Here is a 24880-nt window from a genome sequence, read left to right as displayed (position 1 = left end):
ACAAACACATGTGTGAGTGTGTTCAATTCATTAATGCTGGCCTGTCTTGATTCAGGGCTTCCCTAGCCAGCAATTCGGCATTGACTGTGGCGTCTTCATCTTAATGGTGGGTCCTACTCTGTGATGCTAGTCAAAGCATGTTGATTATGTTAAATTCACATTTGCTGCATCAAGTTTTATTTCATACACTATGGACCACATGGATACCTCTGATGTCATACTGATACAGTATGCTGCACACATGCCTATATCAAACCTTGGGTACAGGCCACCTTGTACATCGCCTTAGATGCTGAATTTGACTACTCTTTTCTAAGTATTTCTACTATGAAATTGTTATGGCCTGGTTCTGTCATTTTGTGTTGTGTACTGAAGCAAAAAAATTTTTAATTTCAGCAAGACATGCCAGCCCTGCGGAGATGGTGGTGTCTGTTACTACTGGAGAATTACTCCCTTGACAGGTATAATTAATTGTTGTAGACGACATGGCTCCATGACCGCTGGTAGGTTTTTTCTCTATATTTGTCTAAATGAGTTCAATCAGTTTCACTGTTGCTTGCCTCTTACCCTATCAGGACTCAGTGCAGATTAAATATGATAATTGCCCCTGATTCTGTAGGTAGTTGTAACTTTGTACAATGTAGGTCTTTGTTTTAATTGTACATTTTCATTTGAAGCCATGGTCAAGTCTTTGCACATTGGACAGCGGAGTGCCAGGAGCTGTTGAGTGGAAATTATTCCCCAGTGTTGAGGCTGAAGAGAAGGCGCGAGCAGGACCCTGAGGTTAGTTGTGAGGAAGAACCTTGATACACACAGTCTTGCCAAAACTCTTTTAAAGTGTCCGATTCTGACTGTTAAATGATTGGAGAATTAGTTTTGAGAGTCAGTATAGAAAACTTTTTTTTTTTTGCAGTTGTTGCCGGTCCACTTTACAAAAAAATATATATTTCCCTCTTGTCTGCAGAATAATCAATACTGTTGAGAGAGAAGGGAGTTCATCAATTTTCTCAAAAGCCCAAATAAAGGTAATTATTAAGACATATATTAGCCGTAATAAAATGAGAAGTGTTCTTATGTGTTCACACTTTTTGTTTCAGAGCTTATATGATCAGCTAATCTGTGGGAGCAGAAGGTCCAACAGGATGTTCTTATGGAATCGTCCTGCATCCCTTTCTCTGAAACAGCACCTGAAGCAGAACATGCTGCTTTTTAGTGAGAAGCAGGTAAGCAAAAATGGCAGTGATGTGTATGTGTGTACCTGTGACTGCAGTGCCTTACAGAGAGTGGTCAGAGTACCTCTGTTATGGGCAGCTCTCTCTCCGCCCTGTTTTGGGTGTTTTTGTTCTGTTTGTCTGTGTGTCTCTGTGTGTATCTGTGCTTTTCCACCTGGAGTGCTGGAGGTGTATTCAGAGGAAAGTAGGTCAAGGGGCGTGGCCTAATCAACACTGCACAGCCGTTCCTCTCAGCTGCAGCTCATCTCCAAGATTCATTCCAGCAATACTTAAACCCGGGCTGATCACCTCTTCGGCGCCAGTTTGTTATCTACACCCATGTGGTAACTTGGCTCTGAGGTCTCAGTTTATTCAAGTTGTGTCCGTGTTGTTTTGTGCACCCTAGCTTTTGTCTTTGTTTTCCTGAGCTCATACTTTCCCCGTGTTTCTCTCCAGTGACCGCTCAGACCTGCTGCCTCCTCCGCTGTGCCTACAAGCTTCCAGCCTCACCATCCAGCCTTATCCTCCACCTGTGGAAACTACTGTAAACTCTTCCCTGCCTGTCCGCCTCGAGTCTCGTACAACCCGGATCCTTCCCCCTCGGCTCGCCTCGGTACTCGGACCAGCCAGGAGATTCCCCGCTCAGACAAAACCCGCACTGTATCTCTGAGTACTCTTTGGTTCATTAAAAACTTTACAAACTGCGTTCATTGTCTGTGTGTGAAATCTCTGCGTTCTGGGTCAGAACAAGCCCCTAACAACCTTTTCCTAACCTGCAGGATACCTATAAGAAAAGAGTATGTTAAAGGGCCCGAAGTATTTTAATGGACGTTTCACATCCTGACCATGGACTTTTCAAACCACTGAGGTCAGACAGACGTCTCTGCTGCTACAAGACCAGAACAGAGAGACTTAGGAGGAGTTTCTTTCCTCAAGCTTTACATTAGTATTTCTATGTATGTGACAAATAAAAGTCCTTGTATCCTTGTATTGCTTTGTCTCCATAGACCTATGAGATCTGGAAAATAACAGAGGAGGTGACTGGCTTGGGATCATCCAGTAGAAGCAGGGAAATGGGAGCATACATGAGCGCTGACTTTGTGATGGATGTCATGTATCCAGAGGTAAGATGGTCACTTTTTCTAGGTAATCTGATGGTCCCCAAGACCCTCACGCTGCCTCCACTGTGCTTGACAGGTGGCATTAAGCATCAGTGTAGCATCTTAGGTGGTCAAATGGGAGATTTGTATAGAGTGAAAAGGGGTCTTGAAGAAAGAAGTCTTGCATACCCACATTATGCAATACCCAGTGGACGGCACTTGATTGGGGGATGGGAAATGGAGGAAACTTGATATAGGAACCCTGCACTCATCGCATGATATGATTGTTTGACTGTTTTCCAGATAGTCATCAAAATCGTGGCGGGCGAAGGTCTGTCTAGACTACGATCTGAAGTCCTAATGACCAGAGGAGGCATCGCATTTTAAATATTATTGACCTCAGGTGCTCTGGTTGGTCACCGTTTCCAGATCTTCTGCATCTGCACTCTCTGTCTCTCTGAATAAGGGTTGTGTGCATTTCGCTGTAGATTGAGCATTTTGATACTTTCACAGTATTTACTGATGTATCCACCGCATAGTATGAAACTAAACTAAAAAGTAACTAGATAAATAAATGATGAGGTGTACCAATATTACATTTTTGGGACAATAATCGTAACAGACCATAATTATCTGTTTGTTGTAGCTCATACTGATGATATTCAGTATGATGATGATAATCAAACAGATATTCTTGCAATTGCCAACATTTAAAATGACAATAATATATAGAAAAGTATATGTGAATAGGTTAGCATACCTGAAAAACTGTTTGCCAGTTGTCTGTCGTGTGTTGAAGTGAAATGGCATAACTTGCATTTTTTTTTCAAATGTTTGACTCAACAGTGTTATAAATGTTTAAATATAACCATGGGAGGGCGAACAGCGCTGTCTAGTGGGAATTTTAAATCATTACACCTGGTGTTAAACGCAAATAAATAGTTTTGATCGTCAACCTTGATGATTTGATTGATGACATTGTGAACAGTCAATAGTCATCAATTGGTTACAGTCCTTGTTAAACCTCTGCAAACGTTTATCCTAAGACATGACACCTGTGGACTGGCCTCCCACTACATGTTAAAGAAGCTCACTCAGTTGACATTTTTAAATCTAGATTAAAAACCCACCTCTGCTTATTATATATAGCCAACCATAACACACCATCCTTTTAATGTCTTATGTTGCTGGTTTTTATTGTCTGCATGACCTGTTTCACCTGTATGCTTCTGGTTCACCTGTTAATAAAGCAAAATCGCCCCATTGTACATTTGGTTGTAATGGAGACTGAATTGTTTCAAAATCGGAAATCAAATGAACGAAAAAGTGCACGGGCCCAATTACAGTAAACTTCACTGTTGTTGCATGAAATGTTGTTTGTGTTTAGCCTACATCATCAGTTTATATCATCTAATGTGAAAACAATAGGCTAATATCAGCTTCGCTACCAAGCTAGCTTCCGAGCATATGGGGAGTGACGTAAGCAAAAAAAAAAATGGCTGACTTGGATGTGGGTGGGACTTGATGTCAAGCCCCGCCTTCCCGCAGGCTGCAGCGAGATGCACTTGAAATTTGGTGGTTGAAAACTTAACCAATATCCCGTCGAGATGATCGAAATATAGGCAGCGGTCGAAAAGTCAAAAATGTCCTTCTAAGTCCTTTCCTAACCACTTATCTTTAAACCCGATGGTAAACGCCATGAAGTAAAGGAAAGATGTGAAGGAGAATTTGAAAGCATCTAGGAAAAATAGAAGCGCGGTGCGAGGAGAATCTGACTGGCCTTACACTCGTCTGTGTAATCATGCGACAGCGGATGTTATTGACAAAAGTCTGCCGGTGAAACTACTCTGTTCTGAAGGTGGACTACAGAAAGCACATCTGGATACTTCCCACCCCGTGGGTTCTTACCGTTTTGTGGACAACCCCGTGGAAAATATAACTACAAACACCATTAGCACAATCTTTTCACATTTGGATCACAGACGATGGAATCTGACATCCCTCTACATCTTTACTGGAAAGAAGCCCATCATTGAAAAGGCCAGGGCATGAACTGCAGGTTGTCACGCAGCTTGCACTGACGTGTTTCCTTGTCGGCTTCAGTTGGTGCTACAACCCAAAATGGCTGTTGACTGCAGAAAAAGGAGTACGACACGTGTGCACTTTCAGAAACACTCTTCTGCATTTTCCTTGTCTATAGAGTGATGGTATGTCTTTTGCCAGTTGTCATTCTACTAATATTGTCTCTGCTCAGCTAAGCCCTGGAGCCTGTATTTCTTTATGATGTTGCCCACGGTTGCTCTAGCAAGCACCTGCTTGTCTGTTTGTTCTCTTGCATTGTGCTACTTCTTTCTTAACTCTTCAACCACGGATGCATGAAGCAGCAGTTTTCTGGCCAACGGGTTAAGTTGTGTGCGAGGTGACTGGGTTTGTCCATTAGTTTTCTTTTCTCTTTGCCACTTCTTGTATTTATCTTTTGTAGTTTTTACTTCCACCAGGGCACCTTTGAGTACTTTTATTTTTCTATTTCAAGCTTCTTTCTCTGTTTAGTTTGATACGTTGACCTTGTTGTCTTTGCCTAAAACACAATAAACACACATTTATGTAGATTTCACTAACACTGTAACACACAACTGACAATTATTTGACATATGATCATCCATACACCCAACCTAACCCATTACCTTCACTCTAATCTGAAACTCAACTCTGACATATGATATATATATATTATATAATATTTGACTTGGAAATGTTGCCCCTACGGGAAAATAATTCACCTGTTGATCACATCCAGAGTAAGATTTCAGAGCTATAAACAACCACTTATTGCCACAAACTAATCCCATTTTTTGTGAAGGCTTTTCTATGTGATCACTTATATTTCTCATGTTTAAATATGATTTACTCCATTTTGCTTTTTGTGAGGTAGGTTTTAGAATCTCTTTGGTTTTTATTATTTCCATTTTCAGTATCACTGTTGTATTCTGCTCAGTCAATGAGAAGTGAGTACTCAACAGTAGTACCTGGTAACTATGTAATTTTTACACTTCTGACCTTCAGGACTTTGCCACTGGTTGCAATACAAGAGGTGTTGTAAGTGAAGATGCTACAGCTGCCTTGGCCTTTTCCATGAGCTTTGCTTCCCTCTTTTTCTTTCTCCATTTCTTCCTCTGTGCTCGCTGCTCACGCTCACTGAGGTCAGCAACTCTTTTTCCTTTTCCCCTTTCTGGAGATACTTTGCTTGTCTCTCTGGATCTGCGTCTTCGTTTTCTCCCCCCCAACTAGCTGTTATTAATTCAACACATTGTAATAATTACACATTCATCTGCCAGTTAGTGAACAGCTTCAGATGTATCAGCACCAAATGTTTGGATCTGCATGTAGCCCGGGAAAACCAGGACGCATTTGAGATCCCACCAATGGAGACACACATATGTAGATATACAGCATAAGGCAATGGCTTCAACTTGGTGAATGTGATCTTACATGTCTGACCATGTGGCCTCACACAACTCACCAGGACTAAAAAGAAGCATTAACAACTCCACCTCAGTTCCTATCGGTCTAATGGCGAGAAAGCAGCGGACCATACAGCAGCTAAGAGCTGCCTTTTGTGACTAGCTAACATTATATTAGCTGTTATGATGTGGCATCCATGACTAGTTAAATTGATACCATGGCAACTTGCAGACCAGAACACAGGCAGTGTCAAGTCAGTGTCCTGCAACCATAGACATTATATAGAATAGACCAACAGATCCCGTGTCTCTGGACGGAGACCAGTGAAGGACATTAGAAGCTCTTTCCCGGTGATGGCTGAGCGTTACTGAGCAGCCTCCAACTGAGCTTGAAGACGTAGATGTGACGTGAGCAACCTGTCTGAAAGTTGGAAGTCTTCTGGTAGCTGTGCCAAGAGAAATCTCAATCATTCCCAATCTAGCAGAGACGGAGAGCGTAGGTATATGTAAGGAGATAACATAGACACAGGCTCATTATTGATCACTAAAATGATAGTTAACATTAGTCATTACACTTAAACAGCTGATGGAAGTCCAAACTGCCTGAGAGCTTCTCCTGTACTATACGGTAACTCCTCTACCATGAGACAGGAAGTCTCGTGGTTATGACCCAATCGTTAGCCTATTGTTATAAAAACGTCTGCTACGGAGCCATAACGTGAGCTACAAGGTAATGGAGCCTTTTATACATTGTCGTGTTTCTTTAGAAATAAACAACGGACAAATGGAGTCTTTAAACGCTTCAGATGTAAAGGTATTCTCTGTCAAAGTGATGTCAGAATGAATGGCAGTCAATGGGATGCTAACGGGGGGTGATGGCTTGGTAGCATCAAAATGGCGCCATAGGAGGTTCGCGGTCCGAGGAGAAGCTGACCCCCTTGCCTGCAACTGTCTGGGGCCTACCAGGAGATGAAGTGCAAAGGCTAAAATAAAATGATTAGTTTTTTTCTATTTGAGATTTTAATTTAAGTATTTCCATTGTCAAGTTTCATATTTGATGTTTATCTTTTCTTATTATATTGCGATTTACAATGTCATCCTTCAATTTAAGATTTCAGTTTGAGCATTTATATTTAAGCTTTGCATTTTAAATTTGACTTTTTATATTGTCACTTTACATTTTCAAATGATCATTTTACATTTGATCTTTGCTTTATCAGTTTCCTTTTTCTTTTTTTAAATTCAATTATGTCATGATTATTCCCAGTGACGTAGTAAAGTAATATCTTTTTAATTGTATCTCTTTTCGTTTTCTCTTTGGACTTTCAATTTGAATTATGAATACATATATCCTCCATAGCTCTAAATGATCACCCAGTCAAACCTTCTTGCTGGAGGACATTTTAGGAACGGACCACGGAGGAGCTGTGATGGACAAGCCTACAGGAAGCTAATGAAGGCGTCACAGATGCACCTGCGTCTGAAGGATGCTGCGCTCTGATTGGCCGGCTGATTTTAGAGGCGGGAGCTGTCTGTGGAGCCCAGCGATGATTAGGCAATACACCTGGCTGTCAACATAAGTGCGCCTACCTGTCACTTCCTGCTGTCGGGATTTATTCATTTTCACTTTTATGTTGCGACTAGAGATAATTTGGTTCGTCACAGCCATGTTTGTATGATACCGTCTAATGTATCCCGCACGGTTTGTGGACCCTGCGGACCAAACGTTGCGACCTTGGCTTCATGTTCGACTCAAAGGAGGAGTACCCCCCCCTCCCCCGGACACTGCTGTGGTTTAATCAACTCGACTCGGCTCGTGTTAATGTGGACGCAGACTGTCGCTTGTTTGAATAAAGCAGCAGCAGCGGCGGCAGCGGCAGGGACGGTATCTGGCGGAGAGGTAGGCACCGCAGAGCGTTAGCATGCTGTAATGTGTGCGGGGGGGATGAGGCTGTGCTGCGCGGACACAGCCAGCAGCCGCAGCAGAAGGCCGGGCTCTGTGTGCTCGGGGCCGGGCTGTAGACGCCGTGTCATAGCGTGTCGTAGCTGCTTTCGTGACAGGACACTGGATGCTGACAGATATACTGATTCATGGCCATGGCTGCTGTGGTCACATGTGTTGTTCAGGTGCACAGATGGGTGTCTGTCTGCGACACTGGACGGGGATCTCAGCTGTCGGCGCATGTTTGTGTATGGCGCAGGGCCGGCTACAGCATGTATTGGGACCTAGTAGAAAACGCGCCCCCCCCCCTTCTGTCACATGTTGCCATAACCTACAGGGTTCTATAATATTATAAATGATCCTGAAAGATAAAAGACCTTACACAATATAAATCATATTTCTGGTATCTGTAGTAGGGCTGAACGATTTTGGAAAATAATCTAATTGTGATTTATTTGTTCACCAATATTGCGGTTGTGATTTAATATGCAATTATTTTTTAAGCTCTTTGTCTTCTGTATTATTCAAGGTAACTACTCTCCGCTGGTCGGCGATCAGGAAAGGTTAACACGTTGAACATTTTGACAGCTTATTAACGTGAGCTTGTTGTCCTGATGACGTCATCTGTTGACATTTCTGAATGCCTTCCTACAGCTGCTTAATGAAAGCTTTCCACACAAACAAACCTACATGTGTCATTAGTATGAGAAAAAAATGAGATTGTAACTGAGTCAGGCTCGGGTCGGGCTCGGACATAAATATCTTAATGCCTGTCAGGCTCGGGCCGGGTTACTGCTCTGTCGGACGCGGGCCGGGTTCGGACAGAAGAATGCGGCCCGATCAGACCTCTAGTGTGTAGCTGTGAACCCAGGCTTGGTGACCGTACTGTGTGCGCAGCGGCGGAATGGGACCAAAAAATGTACCGGGAAGTTTACGGCCCCCACCATACGGGTTGAGCAGAGGCTGCACAGTTTGACCAGCATGCAGCGGCGCCAGGCTGCCGGATGGTGTTGCTAACAACTTGCAATGTATAACTATTATCAGACCGGCACAAACATATTTCAAACAAAGTTTCTTACCTGCAGCCTAATGTAACGCATTTGAGCACACACACACACACACACACACACACACACACACACACACACACGAGAGTCGGGACCTTAAAGGTCCCGACTCTCGTGTGTGTGTGTGTGTGTGCTCAAATGCGTTACATTAGGCTGCAGGTAAGAAACTTTGTTTGAAATATGTTTTTCTTTAAAGTATCTGTGCATCTTTGCCTAATACTGAAAGTATTTTCAGTAAAGTGTGTTCCTTAACTAAACAGACACCAGTTTTTCCTGTTTTTTCTGGATCTTGGGGGGCATTTAAGAACCGAGGACTCAAAATCAGTGTAGAGCCTTTTAGAATGGTTTGCACTACAGAGAAGACACCCAATACTTTAAGCTTTTTCTTTGTCAAAGTCTCTGCAACTAGTGTACTTGAATTGTATTTATCTGCACCATTATGTTGTATAATTACAGTTTTGAAAAATAAATGTTCTCAAAACTACATGCTACGTTTCTTTCTCTTTAAAAAAGCTTTCCTTAGGGTCTATGTAACCTGGTCTGAAATGGTTCTATTATAATTTATATATCGCGATATATATCGTTATCGCAAGAGGCTGCAATGTATATTGCAATATGGATTTTAGGCCATATCGCCCATCCCTACTATATAAATGACTACTGGTGGGAAATTCACACACATCTAAAGTGTAATGTTATGGAAGAACCATTTCCTTCTTTTCACATCCAATATCCAACTAAACAAATGTGATATATTTAGCAAACTAAACTTCTGTATGTATGAAAACAGGGAAAAGAGGTAATGGCAACACAAAAATATATAAATAACAAATAAAAGTAAAATAAATATAGCCTTGCAGTATAAAGACATTTCTCAAAACACACACACAGGCCTGTTTGGACGTCAACAGTAACGTTACCTAAACAGCGTGTAGTTTATCAACTCAGAAAGCTAAAAAACTGGTTATCATGCTTCCTATAATAATCATAGTCTAACAAAAATAATTAGACATACTCTATGAACTGCTGTAAGCCTATTGTGACAGAGGAACCATCTGATAACTGTAGTAGTCCACTTTTTGGCGTCATGTTAATGTCATACACACATATTTCTAATGAAGTGATAAAACCAATCGTAGAGAATATAAGCCAGTTCAGAGTGCACAGGTGGCAGTGAAATGTGTTTACTACATGAATTACAGTAAACATTTTTTTCTGTAACTAGATGCCCTGGACTCTGTGTTCTCTAATGTTTGAGGTAATATGATAATGAATGCTCTGTAGTGTGTAGTTATGGACTGGCTGTGTGTATGATCTGAAAGCATTGTTTGATTATGCTAGCAGAGTCAGGAGTTTTGTGAATATAGTTTGAGAATTTGTTTTTGTTTTTACAGTTTTGAGAAAATGGGTGAGAGTTTCAAGAAGTGTGTCTTAACAATCGAGAGAAACTGTAACTGGTGTGCAGACTTTGGGAAAACATGTGATTCAGTATGTAAGCACAACTATGGATACAGTCAACATAGGACGTATTCTTTCATAAAGGCCAGGCCTATGTGTTAAGATGAAATGGGATCAATTAATCCATTTATGAATGATATAAATAACTTGTCTTTATTTAGCTATAGAGCTGTAAAAACCCTAAATTCCAGTAGAATAGTATGACTTGTAATTTTAAGACTTACTTAAACCATAATTATCATAACTTAAAGTCTGAATGAAGACCAGCTAAGCACAGCAGAACAACAGGCCTGGAGTGAACATTATTACTACGTGATTACTGGTCAAATACTATAGTTACTTTTGACTAAAACGTGTTGTTGTCATTGGATGTGTCCGTAGGTGGTGAATGTTCTTCACCCCTGACCAATAGTCCCCTGCGGTTCAGTATTTGTGTTTATATAGTATTGACTAGATTTCAGTGGAATCATCATTTCTACTAAACTGTCCATTACATACTCACAAAAACCACGGAAAACATTTCAAGCTAACTAAGGGAAAATATAATGTCTTCTGTCTCCAGGCATGGATGAGAGGTTATGTGCTCCTCTGGTGCCCTGACCTGTGCATCCCAGCAGTCCCTCTGTGAGCATGTATCGCAGGAACGGGCTTTCAGATGGCACCAGCATCAATTCATTCACATCAGAGGTAAGGACAAGGCATGACCGGGACAGACAGATAGTTACACTGCATGTTTTACTGCTCCTTGTAGACTTACTTTAAGATAAAGTTGCTTGTTGCATTGCTCCTTGGGAGTTCTTTGTACTGCTCTGATTTAACAGACTAAAAGCAGAATAATAATTGTGATTTTTGTATTCATACTGTTGAGTTGCAAAGTCGGCATGTATAGAAAATGAGAAGTTGTGTAGTTCCCTTCACCATTAGATTTGAGCATTTTTAAAGAACTTTTTAGCTTTACTTTTTAAGCAGGTAAATACCATGCACAGTTCAACACAGCGTGTCATCACAAGATGGCAGCCCCACATTCAAATTGAATACAGCCTGACACACTACAAAGCAGTCGAAGTGACCTGATACTGTACAGCTAGACCAGCTTCTGCAAAACAACAACAAAAATGTGTATTGGCCAGTATGGCGTACCCAAAATCTGTGGTAAAGAACATGATTGGGGCATCTCTGTCTGGAACATATTTTGAGATGATGATGATGATGATGATGATGCTACCACATTCACATCATTAGAAATGGGATATCCATCTGACCAGTAGTTGAGGACAAATCCTGCTCTAGAACGGTGTTAGATGGATGGATCAGCCAGCTCAGGGAGGCTGTGGCTCAGGTTGTAGATTGCTGGTCTAGCTATCGGAAGGTCGGTGGTTTGATCCCAGGCCCTCCAGTCTACATGTCCAAGTGTCTTTGGACAAGGCACTGAACCCTGAATGGCTCCTGATGCTGTGTCATCAGTGTGTACATGTTTAAGTGATGAGCAGGAGGCACCTTGTATGGCAGCCTCGGCCTGTAGTGAATAAAGCACTTTGAGTAGTCATTGATACTAGGAATGTGCTAAAGAAATGCAGGCCATTTACATTTCCAAAACATCTAAAAATGCCTTGTTCCACCTGTTTTTTGTATGCATTTTTTCTTTTTTCCTTTTAATGTATGTAAATGTATTAAAAGTCCTTTCCATCTACGTTGAATTGATTAAAATTTCTGAGGTAAGCCTTATTAACCCAAGAACGATTAAGTCCACATTAAAAGCCCTTTGACTCAAGGCTACATAAGCAGGCTAGCTAAAATATAATGTATGGCATTCATGCATTATTATTATTATTATTATTATTATTATTTGAAATAGGCAGTAACAAAAGCAGCTGTTTTTACTTGGTAGTAAAAACCAACTCCTTTATTCCCCTTAATAACTCTAATTATTTGAAGTGTCTGCGGTTGTGGTAAAATGGTTTCAGTATTTGTATTTTGAGTTCTACTGTACATCACTAGACTGACTAACGGTGCCCTGTGGGGTTTTCTAATGAACAAAGGAGGACAGCCTCCTCTCCTCAAAAGCTGACATCAACTCTGAAATCAGCCATGGCCTGAGCTGTGCCAGTGGAGCATACGCCAGACTCAGGAAGAGACCCAAAGGCCCCAACAAAACTCCTGGTCTACAGAGTAGTGCTCCTCCCCACCCTGCTGTATGGGTGTGAGTCATGGACCAATTACAGCAGGCACCTGAGAGCCGTGGAACAACATCACCAATACTGAATATCAACTGGGAGGACAGAAATACCAACATCAGCGTTTTGGAGAAAGACCAACGTCGAGCTGGTCCTGTCATTCAAACACACTTTTCTCCAAATAGATCCTATACTTCTAGTTTAAGGAAGGTCGGCCTGTCTCTGCTGGTCCAAAGAAACACTTTAAGGACAATGTTAAGATCAGCCTAAAGATGTTGATTATACTCTGGACCAAAGCGCTGAGCAGGTGGACAGACAAACCAAAGCAGCATCACTTCCATTAGCATCATGAAGGCCTGACAGTAGCAGGGTAAAAAGATGAATTTAGGAATCTGAAGAACTAAATAAATGATGTTGACTGTAATATGACGCAGAACATTTTGCCAACTTTATTAAGACAAGGCACAGTACACAGTATGATGACAAATGCTCACCCTGTGGTTCCGGCAGCTGGTTCCATAGGTATGGAGCAGTTATATGAATAATGTGTGTCTCTCAGGCCAGCAGCAGCTCGGACTCTCTGGAGGAGCCTTGCGTTGACTACGCCAAGAGCTACGATGCAGTCGTCTTTGACGTGCTGAAGGTGACGCCTGAGGAGTTTGCTGTGAGTATACTCAGTATTTGTGCAGCAAACAAGACGGATCAGATCTTACCTGGAAGACCTAAGCATACTATTAGAATACGTACTCTGTGAGGCTTTCACATGTTGAGGACAGGGAGGTTGATATTAGCTCTCTAAAGTTCACTCTTCGTGTGACAGCAGTGTTTGCCCTGTAAATGCATTTTAAGAATAAATACAAAGTTGAAAAGGATGCTGTGGTGCACAGACGTTTGAGCATAATCTGCAGAATACCAAGCAGTCTGGTGGGAACAGGGGAACAGTGTGTGTAATGGCACTGCAGATGTATCAACATGTGTCCTGATGCCTTCAGATGTCTGCAGACATTTAATGAACTGAAAGAGAAGCTTCTCCTACCGTATAAAGCAGCTGTGGACAACAGAAGAATCACTCTTATTCAGACTGATTGGAACATTACATTTGATCTTTTGATGCCAAATGAAATACATCTACTGGCTGGAAGGTTTTTAATTGTAATAGTTTAATTACATTTTAAGTATTGTATTATTGCTACATATTTGCTTCAAATATTTAGTCTGCTCTTGACAAAATCAGTGGCAAGTGGCAGCAGAGTGAATTTGGTCCAGAAACAAATGTGGTTCTTAGATGTCTATTATCTGCACAACGTCTAAAGGCCCTGACACACCAACCCGATTATCGTCCGTCTGACAGTCTGGCGAGGTCGGTGACCTGAGTCTGTTTGGTGTGTTCTGTGCTGTCGTCAGTCGGAGGAGCCGTCGGCCTTCATTTGGGCCGACCTGACTTGCTGGGTCGGAGGGCGGGCAGTCGGACTCAATGACCCATCTGATTGGTGGAGAGCTAACACGGAAATGACGAGCGGGATGAGCGTGACTAGAGTCTCTCAAAATCTGACGAAAAATCTTTTAAACTGACCTTTGTCGATCTGAAATGAAGACAGATTCAGCAACTGCACGGCCTATTTCTCTCTTCAAATGTTTTCAGAAACACGTTTCGCTGAACTATATTTGTAAAATATGAGATCGTATTCTAAACGAGCTGCCATTATGCCCGGTTGTAAAATCCGGGAGCAGCCAGACCCACGTGACGCGTTCGTCCAATCAGCTGCCGGTTTTCATTTTTCTGGGCGATAATACAGATTAGCGCCGCCTGCTGTTATGGAGACGTGTTACGTCTCGCACACGCACAGAAGTCGGCATTGCTCCGGTGTGTTCCGAGGAACTTTTTGGACCAACTCTGGGAGGCTGATCAGTCTGCCGACGGTCGGCCGTCGGGTTGGTGTGTCAGAGCTCTAAGACTCAGTTTCCACCACCATAGCAAGAACTGGCTTTGAACTGCCTCATGTTTTTAATTTTATTTATTTATTTTTTGGGCATTTCTGCCTTTATTGGATAGCTGAGATATGAAAGGGGAGAGAGAGAGAGGGAAAGACATGCAGGAAAAGTGTCACAGGTCGGACTCGAACCCTAGACCTTCTGCGTCAATGAATATACCTCTGCATATGTGCACCCGCTCTACCAACTGAGCTAACCGGCCACAGAACTGCCTCATTTTAATGAACCACCCACCTCTTTGTTTCTGCTCTTCAACCTGGGCACCGGCCGCTAAAATACCACACGGATTGGCAGAGTGCACTGAATGCTGCTTGCACTGCTTGTTGCGTTGCCATGACAATAGAGCTTTCCCCCTCTTTCTTTAGACAATAGATTTAAGTAGAAATGTCAGAGTGGTGGGATTTAGTACCAGTACTACTAGAAGTACAGGAACTACAATTTAAGGCATTCAACCAAGGTTGTTGCCACTCAAACACTACTTGAATCCTGCAGACTCAGACACAGTCTATTGTATTCATTTACTGTATCTCCATCATTGATTTTTTAGCAGTTATTCACAGCGCAGCATTGGGCCTATGTTTGTATTCTCCCATCATTGTAATTTCATTATGTCATTCAGCTGTTGTATGCACTATACATATGCGTACCATTTGATAAACTCCTGCATATTGACAGATTATATGGATTTCTTTCTTGTGATATCAGAGCCAAATCACCCTGATGGATGCCCCAGTCTTCAAAGCGATACATCCAGAGGTAAGAGAGATGCATGTTGTCAGGTGGTTGGTTTCCTGAGCCTCAATTCCACTTCAAACATTTAACACCACATTCTCACCTTGTAGGAAAGCCAGTTTCAGCTGTGGGACACGCTAACCTCTCAGTAATGTGTTGGTGATGTCTGTGTTATAATAATAATAATAATAATAATACAATAATCTATGATGATTGACCTCAAACTGTTTCTGAGTCATTTGCATCAGATTCCATGTACAGTGGACCCTGATCAAATCCAAAATGTTATGCAGGAAGCCCTCACAGATCTACCCATCTGGTCTTTGCAACCATTGCCACTGAATGAACCCAGACTGGCCTTAGTGGTTAAACTCTTCACTGGAAACCCTGCTTACCCTCTGCTAGTCAGTGCAATTCCAGTCACTGCTGTGCCCTGGAGCATTCCATCCAGACTGTAAGCAGGGAAGGGAACCAGGCAGAGATGGTAGAGGCATTAGGGACTGATAATTAGATATTAACTCAAGATGAAGCTGTCAGAAAGTACATGGTATACAGTCCAGTTCACTCATTCAACATGCTCTCCCATTTTATTTCTAACAACTGCTGTGCTTTTGTCCAGTGCATGTTATCTCTACGTCCATGACCAGGAGCTGTAATCACAAAGGATCTTATCCACCAGGGGGAGCCCCCCTACTGTAAATGGATCGAAAGCTTCCAGATAATTCTAGTTTTCCACAGGGACTTCACTAGGATTTAAAGACAGAGGGTGCTTAGCCCCCAGGGTATTTGTAACTTGCGTTTGCAAAATCGTTGTACTCACATCTTTTGTTACTGTATTAGAGCTACACTTATTGACTTAGTGACAGAAATATCCTTTTTCTACTCTGTTCAACAACCGTTACTGTAATGTTAGCTTTCAGACACATCAAAGGAAGTTACTTAGGCCAGACTTTGCTCCTGATGAGATCTTCTGTAGGCAATGACTTAAATCTGTCTGCTCATGTAAATGTGTGATAAAGTAATAGCATACCGTACTGCATCTAATTCCTCTCTCTGTAAGATAAGTTGTCCAAAGAATGCTATTTAATTACACTAATTAGGCTACTGTAACTGCGCTGTGGATTGGTTCAATCAGAGTGTCATTTCTCTGTGTAGTTTTGCTTGCATACAGTATAACCCAAGAACCAGAATTTTCAGGTCTACATTTAGACAACATGTACATATTTATTTAATTTATCACAGCCAATGAATGCAGAAAGTTAAGTTGGTCAGAATATAGCTAGCATATATAATAAATATAATGAAATCATTTAGTTTAGGCTATGCCTTAGTGCATAGACCTGCCAACAAACTCTTATTGTTAGAAGAAAACCAAACAGCCCACATGTCCTTAGACCTGTAGACCACTACTGACCTCAGTCAGAACCAACTGCCCTGCCAATCTCCTGCTTCTCTTTCTCTCTGCTAAAATATCTTCCAGTATCCATCTGCCCAATGAATTGAAGGATACACCGCTACAATAGCATTAACAGGGACCCTATGACATTTAGTTTTCACTGACAACAACATTCTATGGGGACTGATATTGTTTTAGAATACTATAGAGCAGGGGTCTCAAACTCAACTTACCTGGGGGCCGCTGGAGGTAGAATCTGGGTCAGGCTGGGCCGCATCAAGTATGATGTTCTATTCCTTTTACACTGCAACTTTCTCTGTGCATATGAGACATGTAGGGATGCCCCTGTGCTCGACAAAAAAATATTCTGTCTCCAACTTTCCCTGAAATTGCCTGTGCTCGTCGCCAACCTTTCTCTTCACGGCACGTTTTGAGAGAGACATGACTGGAACTGGGTGCTTCGCGGTTGGCAAGCTTGACAAACGCCGCTGTCAGGAGACCGTAAGTGACACACACGACGACTCAGCAAAAAGGTGCGTTTCAGAACAACGCGTGGGCCACACCAACACTAAACTTTGATGTCAAGTAGGGGGCCACAAAATATCATTCCGCGTGCCTCAATTGGCCCCTGGGCCGCGAGTTTGAGACCCATGCTATAGAGAGAGGCTATATTATCTCATTATTATTAATGTTTATTATTGGCAATGAATAAAGAGCTGTGGATAGCTGGCTAGCTAACTATTTCTTGTATTTCGCTCGTTCACTCTAGCTAGACTATAGTTTTCCACAGTAAATCAAAATATCCCCTTTCCTTTACCTCAAGAAAATGTAGCTAAAGGTAAGCAGCTCATTAAAAACAACTTACAATTTCACTCTGTATCACTCACTACATGTAATCACTCCTCCTTCACCATTCATCTGTGTGGTTGTGTGTGTGTGTGTGGTTGTGTGTGTGGTTGTGTGTGTGTGGTTGTGTGTGTGTGTGTGGTTATGTGTGTGTGGTGTGTGTGTGTGCATGCAGTAGCGAGTTCAGACCAAAGAGTAGCGACGAGATGAATCCTCCAGTTACTTGCAACGCTCTGAAAGCTGCCAGTTCACACCAATGCAACGAGACGGTGCAGCATCTTGATAGCAACGACTCTTTGTACTTCTGTCTAACTTCCGACTTTCTGGCTATTTTATAGCTGGATATATATCATTTGTTGTGTCTAAATATGAATGGGGATACGGCTAGTGATAATGAGACGCTTGATACAGTTGCAGAATCTTTGATTCTCTGCTCTGTTTTAATGCTGCTTGGCTCTCTTCAGTAGCTAACTCTCTACCTCGCTCGTCCACATACTGTTACCGTGCACGTGGGCGCTCGTTGATCCTCTAACACGCCATTTCCACCAGCTGACGATAGAATTAAAACAGACACACTACACACCGACACACACAGATGAATGGTGAAGGAAGATTGATTCACTGTAGTTAGTGATACAGAGTGCACTGTGAAAACACATTTAATTATTATTGTTGTTGTTGTTGTTATTATTTAGGGGGGCTTAGGAACATTTTCTGGTAGCTTCAGCACCCCTAAAATAGGCCTAACAGCATCCCTGGTTTTCCAAATCTTCTTGATGAAACCAACATACTATGTTCCATGAATGAATATATATATATATATATATATATATATATATATCAGATTCCTGAAATCTGTTTCTTCATGTGATTTTCTGATTGGCAGGAGCTAGCTAGCTGCGGATGGAATGGGAAAGAGAAACACAGATTGGCCCCCAACGTGGTCGCATTCACACGCAGGTTCAACCAGGTACGTCTTAACAAGATTTCTCACGCAAATATTGAATCGCTTAATCACTCCCATGTTTGCTACGTGAAATCCTTCTAGTTTCCCTTAAAAGGGAGGTAACATTGCATGGATCACAAGATTTCAGCGGGAGGTACAGCTCTGTGCTGTTGGCATAACGATGGTATGAGATATACATGCTTCCCTGCTATTTTCAGAAAATATAAGTAAAATAAAATAGGGTCTGATATGGAGCCTTGTGGTACTCAACACTATTGATTGTAAATGAAGCTAACTTGTCTCAGAGGGAAGAGGCCAGTCCCTGAATGCCAACAACAGGCTTAAAGTGGTCCAAGAGGATGGAGTGGTTGACTGTGCCAAAGGCAGTCGAGATATCTTTAAGAATGAAAATGTAATTTCCTGAATCTAAAGACTGGAACAAATCATTTGTCACCCTCAGGAGAGTAGATTCTGGCCTATGGTGCCTTCTATGTTGACTTTGTCCAAAAAGGAGATGAGTTGAGAGAAAACTATTTTTTCAAATATTTTGAATACAAATGAGAGCTTTGAGATTGGATGGTTGTTATTAGGGACAAATAGATCTAATTTAGCTTTTGAAGGAGTATTTCCTGTAAACTTTCTCCACCTGCAAGAATATACCGGCTTGAGCGAGTAGCAACCAGGCACTTACTGGAGGGAAGGGCTCCTGTCTCTATGGAGACGGGCCTACAGCAGATCCTCTCGGATCGCTCATCAAAAAATTGGAGATGTTGATAAAGGCATTATTATACTATTAAATATGCAGTAGTGCAACTCGCTAACACCTGGAAACACATGTTAATGTGGACAATACAATACAGTCGGTGGAGTAACCCATTACTGATGCGTCATAAAGATACCAGATATGCAAATAGTATTTACTTGTATGATACAACCTTTTCCAGGCATGTTACACATCAAACTCAATAGTCAGTAGTCTACTCAGCTGGTAAACACAGTAGCATATTGTCCAGAGTTGGTCATCAGGGTTATGTTGATGTGCAGCCTGACCCGTACTGGGGACTGGATGTCTGGATATGACAGCATCTGCTGCTTTGCTTTTAAACAAGTCCACAACTTGATGTTAGTACGGAATCAATGACGCTACAGTTATGTGTGTGTTTCTGTATTAATATGTGTTTGTATGTTATGTTTCAGGTGAGCTTTTGGCTGGTGAGAGAAATCTTAACTGCCCAGACGCTGAAAATCCGAGCAGAAATACTGGGCCACTTTGTCAAAATAGCAAAGGTGAGTTGAAATGACTGAATACATGCTGAGGCCTTATTAAGGACAATATGAAACCTATTTTCGAGATATGAGTTAATTGTTAGTACTTCTTGCAAAGAAGTTAAAAAGCAGAGGATAGAAACAGGCTGTTAATCTCCAGTGTTACAGTAGACCAGCCATGGATATGTGTTCAGCAGCTGTTGAACTCGTGACATTGTATTTCATGGTGTCACTGTCAGTTGCTTGTAAAACAATTTCAACACAAATTCCACTTTAGTCTGTGAATCTACCCAGCTTCTTTATTGCCCTATATGAGAAGTGATGGAGAAATGCTACACTTCTTCTCCTGTGGTCTGAATAGGGAACGGTAGCAGCGGGGGTTTCCCCCCGTGCTCAGAGTGTGGGATGCAAAGGAAATGTGGAACCAATGAAGTATGCTTTATACAGCTGACTGTGCCTATTCACAAAGCCAGAATACATCACCATGTGGAATCACTCTGCAGTTATGGCTTCTTTCAACTAATGAGGTTGGCTGATTACGTCTGATGTCACTGATATGCCTAATCTCTGATGGATGCACTTTTTTTAGCCGTCAATAATTTTAATTATTTTTTTTAATTAATTAATTTGGGAAAATGGTGACATCTCTAAAAAGAAGTTGAATGTATAGAAACAGGAGCACAAGCTTATTTGAAAAAGGAAATGAAGGTGAATTCTAACCCTGTGTGTGTAAACATCCATGAGAGTTTACAGAGCCCCCCCCCCCCCATGCTCCAGCTGTGAATGTCAACATTTGAAGCTGTTCTGCCGTCAGACTTTGGGATAATGACGTCACTGTGTTTCCTGATCTAAGCGTACAGTCAGGCGTCTGTCAGTAGTCGCAAAAGAACCAATACTATTTATTCACTGATGACTGCACAATGTTAGCACACTGTGAAGCCACTCACCTGTAGTGCTCCAGTATATGAGTGTATGTCCCATTGAAAGCCTCTGGAGTTTAGTGGAGGTGACACACTGCATGCTCACATGGCTGTGGGAGGATACCGACAGGACAAATCTTAAGTTATTCTCTATTGTTGTTATTATTAACAGCTTGGGCCCATTCAGGTCTGATCCCTACAGGGATCATGGTCTGGTCTTGGCTGGATTGAAATCCCCCGCGATAATGTAGTGAATGCGGGGCCGACTCGTAACACCCCTAAACTCCGCGTGGAAACCAGTTGCAATGGTTTATCTATCCACCAGGGGGGGCAGTGATTATGGTTGACTTGTGGGACATTATGGGCCGGTGTATTCTATGCTAAAGGAGGTAACAAAGGAAGCATTAAAGCACCTTTCCTTATCACTTAATCAGTTTGAGCGTTTCTAATCATGGCCAATAGTCCATCAAAATGGACTATTGGACTGTAGCCTCTGATTGACTACAGATTGTTGTTTTTAGAGAAGAAAGGACACACGTCTGTGGTTTCTGATTATACTGATCTATATATTATGTCCATGCAATCTGTGATTTTCAACAGAACTGCATGAAAATAAAAGCAAAATGGAGGGGATAATAATAAATTAGAATAATATATAGAGTAAGAGATACCGGTGAGTGCCATGTGACATCTGAGCAGCTGACTTTATCTTCTCGCCGGATCGAACCTCTAAAGCCACGAATAAGTGCACAGTACAAAGTACGCAATACACAGTGCACAGTACACAATCCACAGTACACGCTAATGTACTGTCAGCAGATCCACTCAGTGCTGCTCTGGGTCTGCACACAGGAAGTGGCAGCATTGTTAGTATGTAGTGTATGTAAGGCGTATGGATTGTGCTGTCACTTTCTCTTCTACACTCAGACACGCTGCTTAGGTTCAGCAGCTTCATCGGTGGCTGTAAACCCCGCCTCCACTGCACCACCACTTCAAGGACATACGGCTGTATAGACTACTTTTATTATGATTATGATTTAGACAAAAATAGTGGAAAGATGACAGAAAAAAGGAGAGATAGATGCTTCAAAAGGCCGTTGGCCTGATTCAAACTGGGGACATTGCAACTTATGGTTGCCATCTTAACCCAGGCACGCTTGTCAAGATCTTCATGTTATTTTTATTTATTTTTCTCATAGTCATAGCATATTACAGGTGCAGTATTCACAGTGCCAACAGACTGTGAACTTATTTGTTAAACCTATACCGTACTCTTTGTGTCGTTCATAAAATATTGATAGAATATCTGTGTTTGTTCCCAGAAACTGTTGGAGTTGAACAACCTTCACTCTCTGGTGTCAGTGGTGTCTGCTCTGCAGAGCGCTCCCATCTTCAGACTCAGCAAAACCTGGGCGGTAAGACAACACGTCTCATTACAATGACTACATGTTGAATTACCACCATGTTCAATACATGAATAACATGAATAACACACCAGTCCAAACTTTCTCATCCAATGGTGGAATGACACACAGCAGAGACCTAACAAACCCACACCCTAGCTGACTTTTCTGGGCAAGATTAGTTTTTTTGACTCCTATCTTCTGTTTGAAACTTTCCATACAGTATGATATTATAATCATCATGGATTTCTAAAGTTCTCCCTTTGCTCTGCTAGACCTCAGGATTTATCATAATATTCTGCTGGGTTGGGGTTAGGGTTATAAACGGCTGCGTGGCTTTCCGCTCAGCGCTACTGCAGTCTACAGCAGATGTAAAGAGGGCAAAACCACTGAGATACAGTATGTTTCTTGAGAAATTATTGCATCGACTATATTCCTTTATAGATAAACCTCTTCTCCAAAAGCCTGATTTTTAACATGGTAGTTAAGGCTTCTGGAACACAGATGCTTTAATTAGGGAAGATATCATGATGCAGTATTTGTGTGTTTGCCATAGTTCCCACAGGTAATCGGTTCCTAATGAGAAGGACCAATCAGATGTGGGTCATTGTTCTTCTCTGTTGTAGTTGATCAGTCGGAAAGACAAGGCCACATTTGAGAAGCTCAACTATCTGACATCCAAGGAAGAGAACTACACCCGCATGAGAGAATACATCCGCTCCCTGAAGATGGTGCCCAGCATTCCTTACCTGGGTAAGTCCTCCATAGGCCTCCATAGGCCTCCATAGTCCTCCATAGTCCTCCATATGATTTTAACAATATGCTGGGAAGCCTTCTAAAGCCAGAGGTTTCCAAGCCTCTTAACATCTTCCATGACTAGTTTTAAGCCCAGCATACAAAGATTGTTTTTACTTAAGCTGGAATTGCATTCAGCACAAAACAATCATGTAGTATACAGTACCAAAGTACATGTAGTATATGTTTGTATGTTTTTACTAGGGTCACTCATGATTTGGAGAAAAAGTCCTATCATGATTGCAATTTACAATGCTGCGATTATGATTGCGATATAATGGTGCCATGCGTTTACTTCAAGGAAAATGGAGAAAATAAGCTTCTAAGATTTTGAAATGTGTATTTTTTTTCTATCTTGAACATACAAAGTTAAACGAGCATGAAAAGAAATGCATAAACAAAAATGTGCAATACTTTTTTAAATATCTATTTTAGAAAATCAAATAACAAAAATACAAATTTTTGTTAAATGAATACATTGTGTATGCCCTTATAAACGATGCCATTCAAAATGGGTGCAATATAATAACTAGTGATTAACACAATATACTTTGTACAGTCTGCATGCTCTGAACCCCTCTACGCGTCTGATAGTCACGTGACCACACACGATACTGCCTCAACACACTGACTGATCACTGGTCATCTTCATGGCCGTTGTTACCACCGTAGCGCCTAATACATCCATGGGGAAGCGTGATTCAGAGGACAGATCCAACGCAGATTGACCACTGAAACATAAACCAGGTATTAGTGAGAGAGAGACCGGCTAGTATCTACACAGCATTCCAGTTGTGCATCGTCCCTGAGACGTTCTTGAGATTTCAGTTTAGAGTGGTGTTCCTCTTTGCTGTGCAGCTTGGAGTGTCAAGCTGCACAGCCCATGATATAAATCTAAAATATAAAATGTTGTTGAGCGCCTTTACCAGTTTCCCAAATGCCCTGAGAAGTCCATCATGAAACGTGTAAATGTCACATTTCAAAGCCACATTTTCAGTATGACAGATAATGACGTGAGTTTCCTGTGAGTGTTCAAAGCCCCCCAGGCACACCCAGAAACTTACATGGAAGGGCCGACCTATAAAAGACTACAAACGTGTCTTCAGGCCCAGATTGTGGTACTTGACATACTCTGTTTATCTAACAGGCTGGTAGATAACTTTCCGTAGCATTAAGCCTTAGATTTTAGGTTGGAACATGGGATATAACTCCTTGGCAAGTCACTCTCAGTGATTACAGAAGTGGAGCGGTCCATGCAGAGCTCTGTGCTGTAAGAGAGGGGTCTTCAGCGTTTTTTAGGCCAAGGACACCTTAGCTTTAAAAGAGACACAGCAGAGATACCTACTACATATGCCATAAAATGTAGTTGTATATTAAACTGGTTCTACAATAACGTGTAGGGCGGCCTAAAGCCTTTACACATACCTTACCTTACTATGGTGCATACAATACTAAGCTTTTAAAATGGTTGGCATATTCATATACTTCTACATCATGTTAAAATGGGCCATAGCGAATCCTCTAAACTTAGCAATAAGAAGTAGCTATGAAAAAAAAAGATTTATCTTTACTAATAACATTTTGGTTTCAGGTCAATGCATACTTGCAAAAGTATTTAAATTGTTGTTGTTTTGAAACCATTGAACAATAACTTTCAGTAACTCTGAGGACCCCCTAGGGGTCCCAGACCCCCTGTTGAAGATCTCTGCTGTAAGAGAGAGATCAGCATATCCTAATGTATTTCAGATGCGGTTGCACAATTTATCGGGACATCATTTCTTAACAAATAGATATTTAATTCAATCCATATTTTCTTTATGCAGACGGTAACAAAATGATTATTAGCTACTGGTAAAGCTTTTTTTTTTTTTAACAAAAACTGCATAAAACAGTGTATTCAAGAATAATGACTAAGTCTGTTGTCAACTAACAGTAATTGGCTGATTGTGTTGTTGCATATTTAAGTGTTATTATGTGAATGGCATCGATACTTCAGTCACTAAACCAGCAGAAACTTCATTCACTGAGGAGATACATACCATCGCTTTCATTTTTGAAATGTAACACAGTCATTAGTGTTATTTTTTACTCTTTGTGAGGGTACAAATCATAAACTAACTAATGCATGACTCATGATGATGAATTAATGCAGGATGTATCATGAATTCATG

General features: G+C 41.5%; 1 protein-coding gene across 5 annotated transcripts in view; it reads left to right on the top strand.

Moving 5' to 3' along the window:
• The first annotated feature begins 7347 nt into the window (after positions 1 to 7347).
• Positions 7348 to 24880, top strand: part of LOC144531650 (ras-specific guanine nucleotide-releasing factor RalGPS1) — a 77434-nt gene continuing 59901 nt past the window's right edge. For 2 of the 5 annotated variants that reach the window (XM_078271900.1, XM_078271898.1), the window contains exons 1-9: positions 7349 to 7672; positions 10802 to 10926; positions 12973 to 13077; positions 15111 to 15161; positions 16969 to 17034; positions 18266 to 18349; positions 19523 to 19612; positions 21834 to 21926; positions 22541 to 22667. In XM_078271900.1, the coding sequence (XP_078128026.1) occupies positions 10870 to 10926; positions 12973 to 13077; positions 15111 to 15161; positions 16969 to 17034; positions 18266 to 18349; positions 19523 to 19612; positions 21834 to 21926; positions 22541 to 22667 (673 nt within the window). In that variant the 5' untranslated portion in view covers positions 7349 to 7672; positions 10802 to 10869. Of the gene's footprint in view, positions 7673 to 10801; positions 10927 to 12972; positions 13078 to 15110; positions 15162 to 16968; positions 17035 to 18265; positions 18350 to 19522; positions 19613 to 21833; positions 21927 to 22540; positions 22668 to 24880 lie in introns of those variants that run through there. The other 3 variants (XM_078271902.1, XM_078271899.1, XM_078271901.1) reach the window with 3 other exon arrangements.

The sequence above is a fragment of the Sander vitreus genome, chromosome 16 (assembly GCF_031162955.1).
Source record: "Sander vitreus isolate 19-12246 chromosome 16, sanVit1, whole genome shotgun sequence".
In the NCBI taxonomy this organism is placed as follows: Eukaryota; Metazoa; Chordata; class Actinopteri; order Perciformes; family Percidae; genus Sander; species Sander vitreus.
The sequence above is the reverse complement of the archived record's forward strand: the minus strand, read 5'-3'. Positions and strand labels throughout refer to the sequence as shown.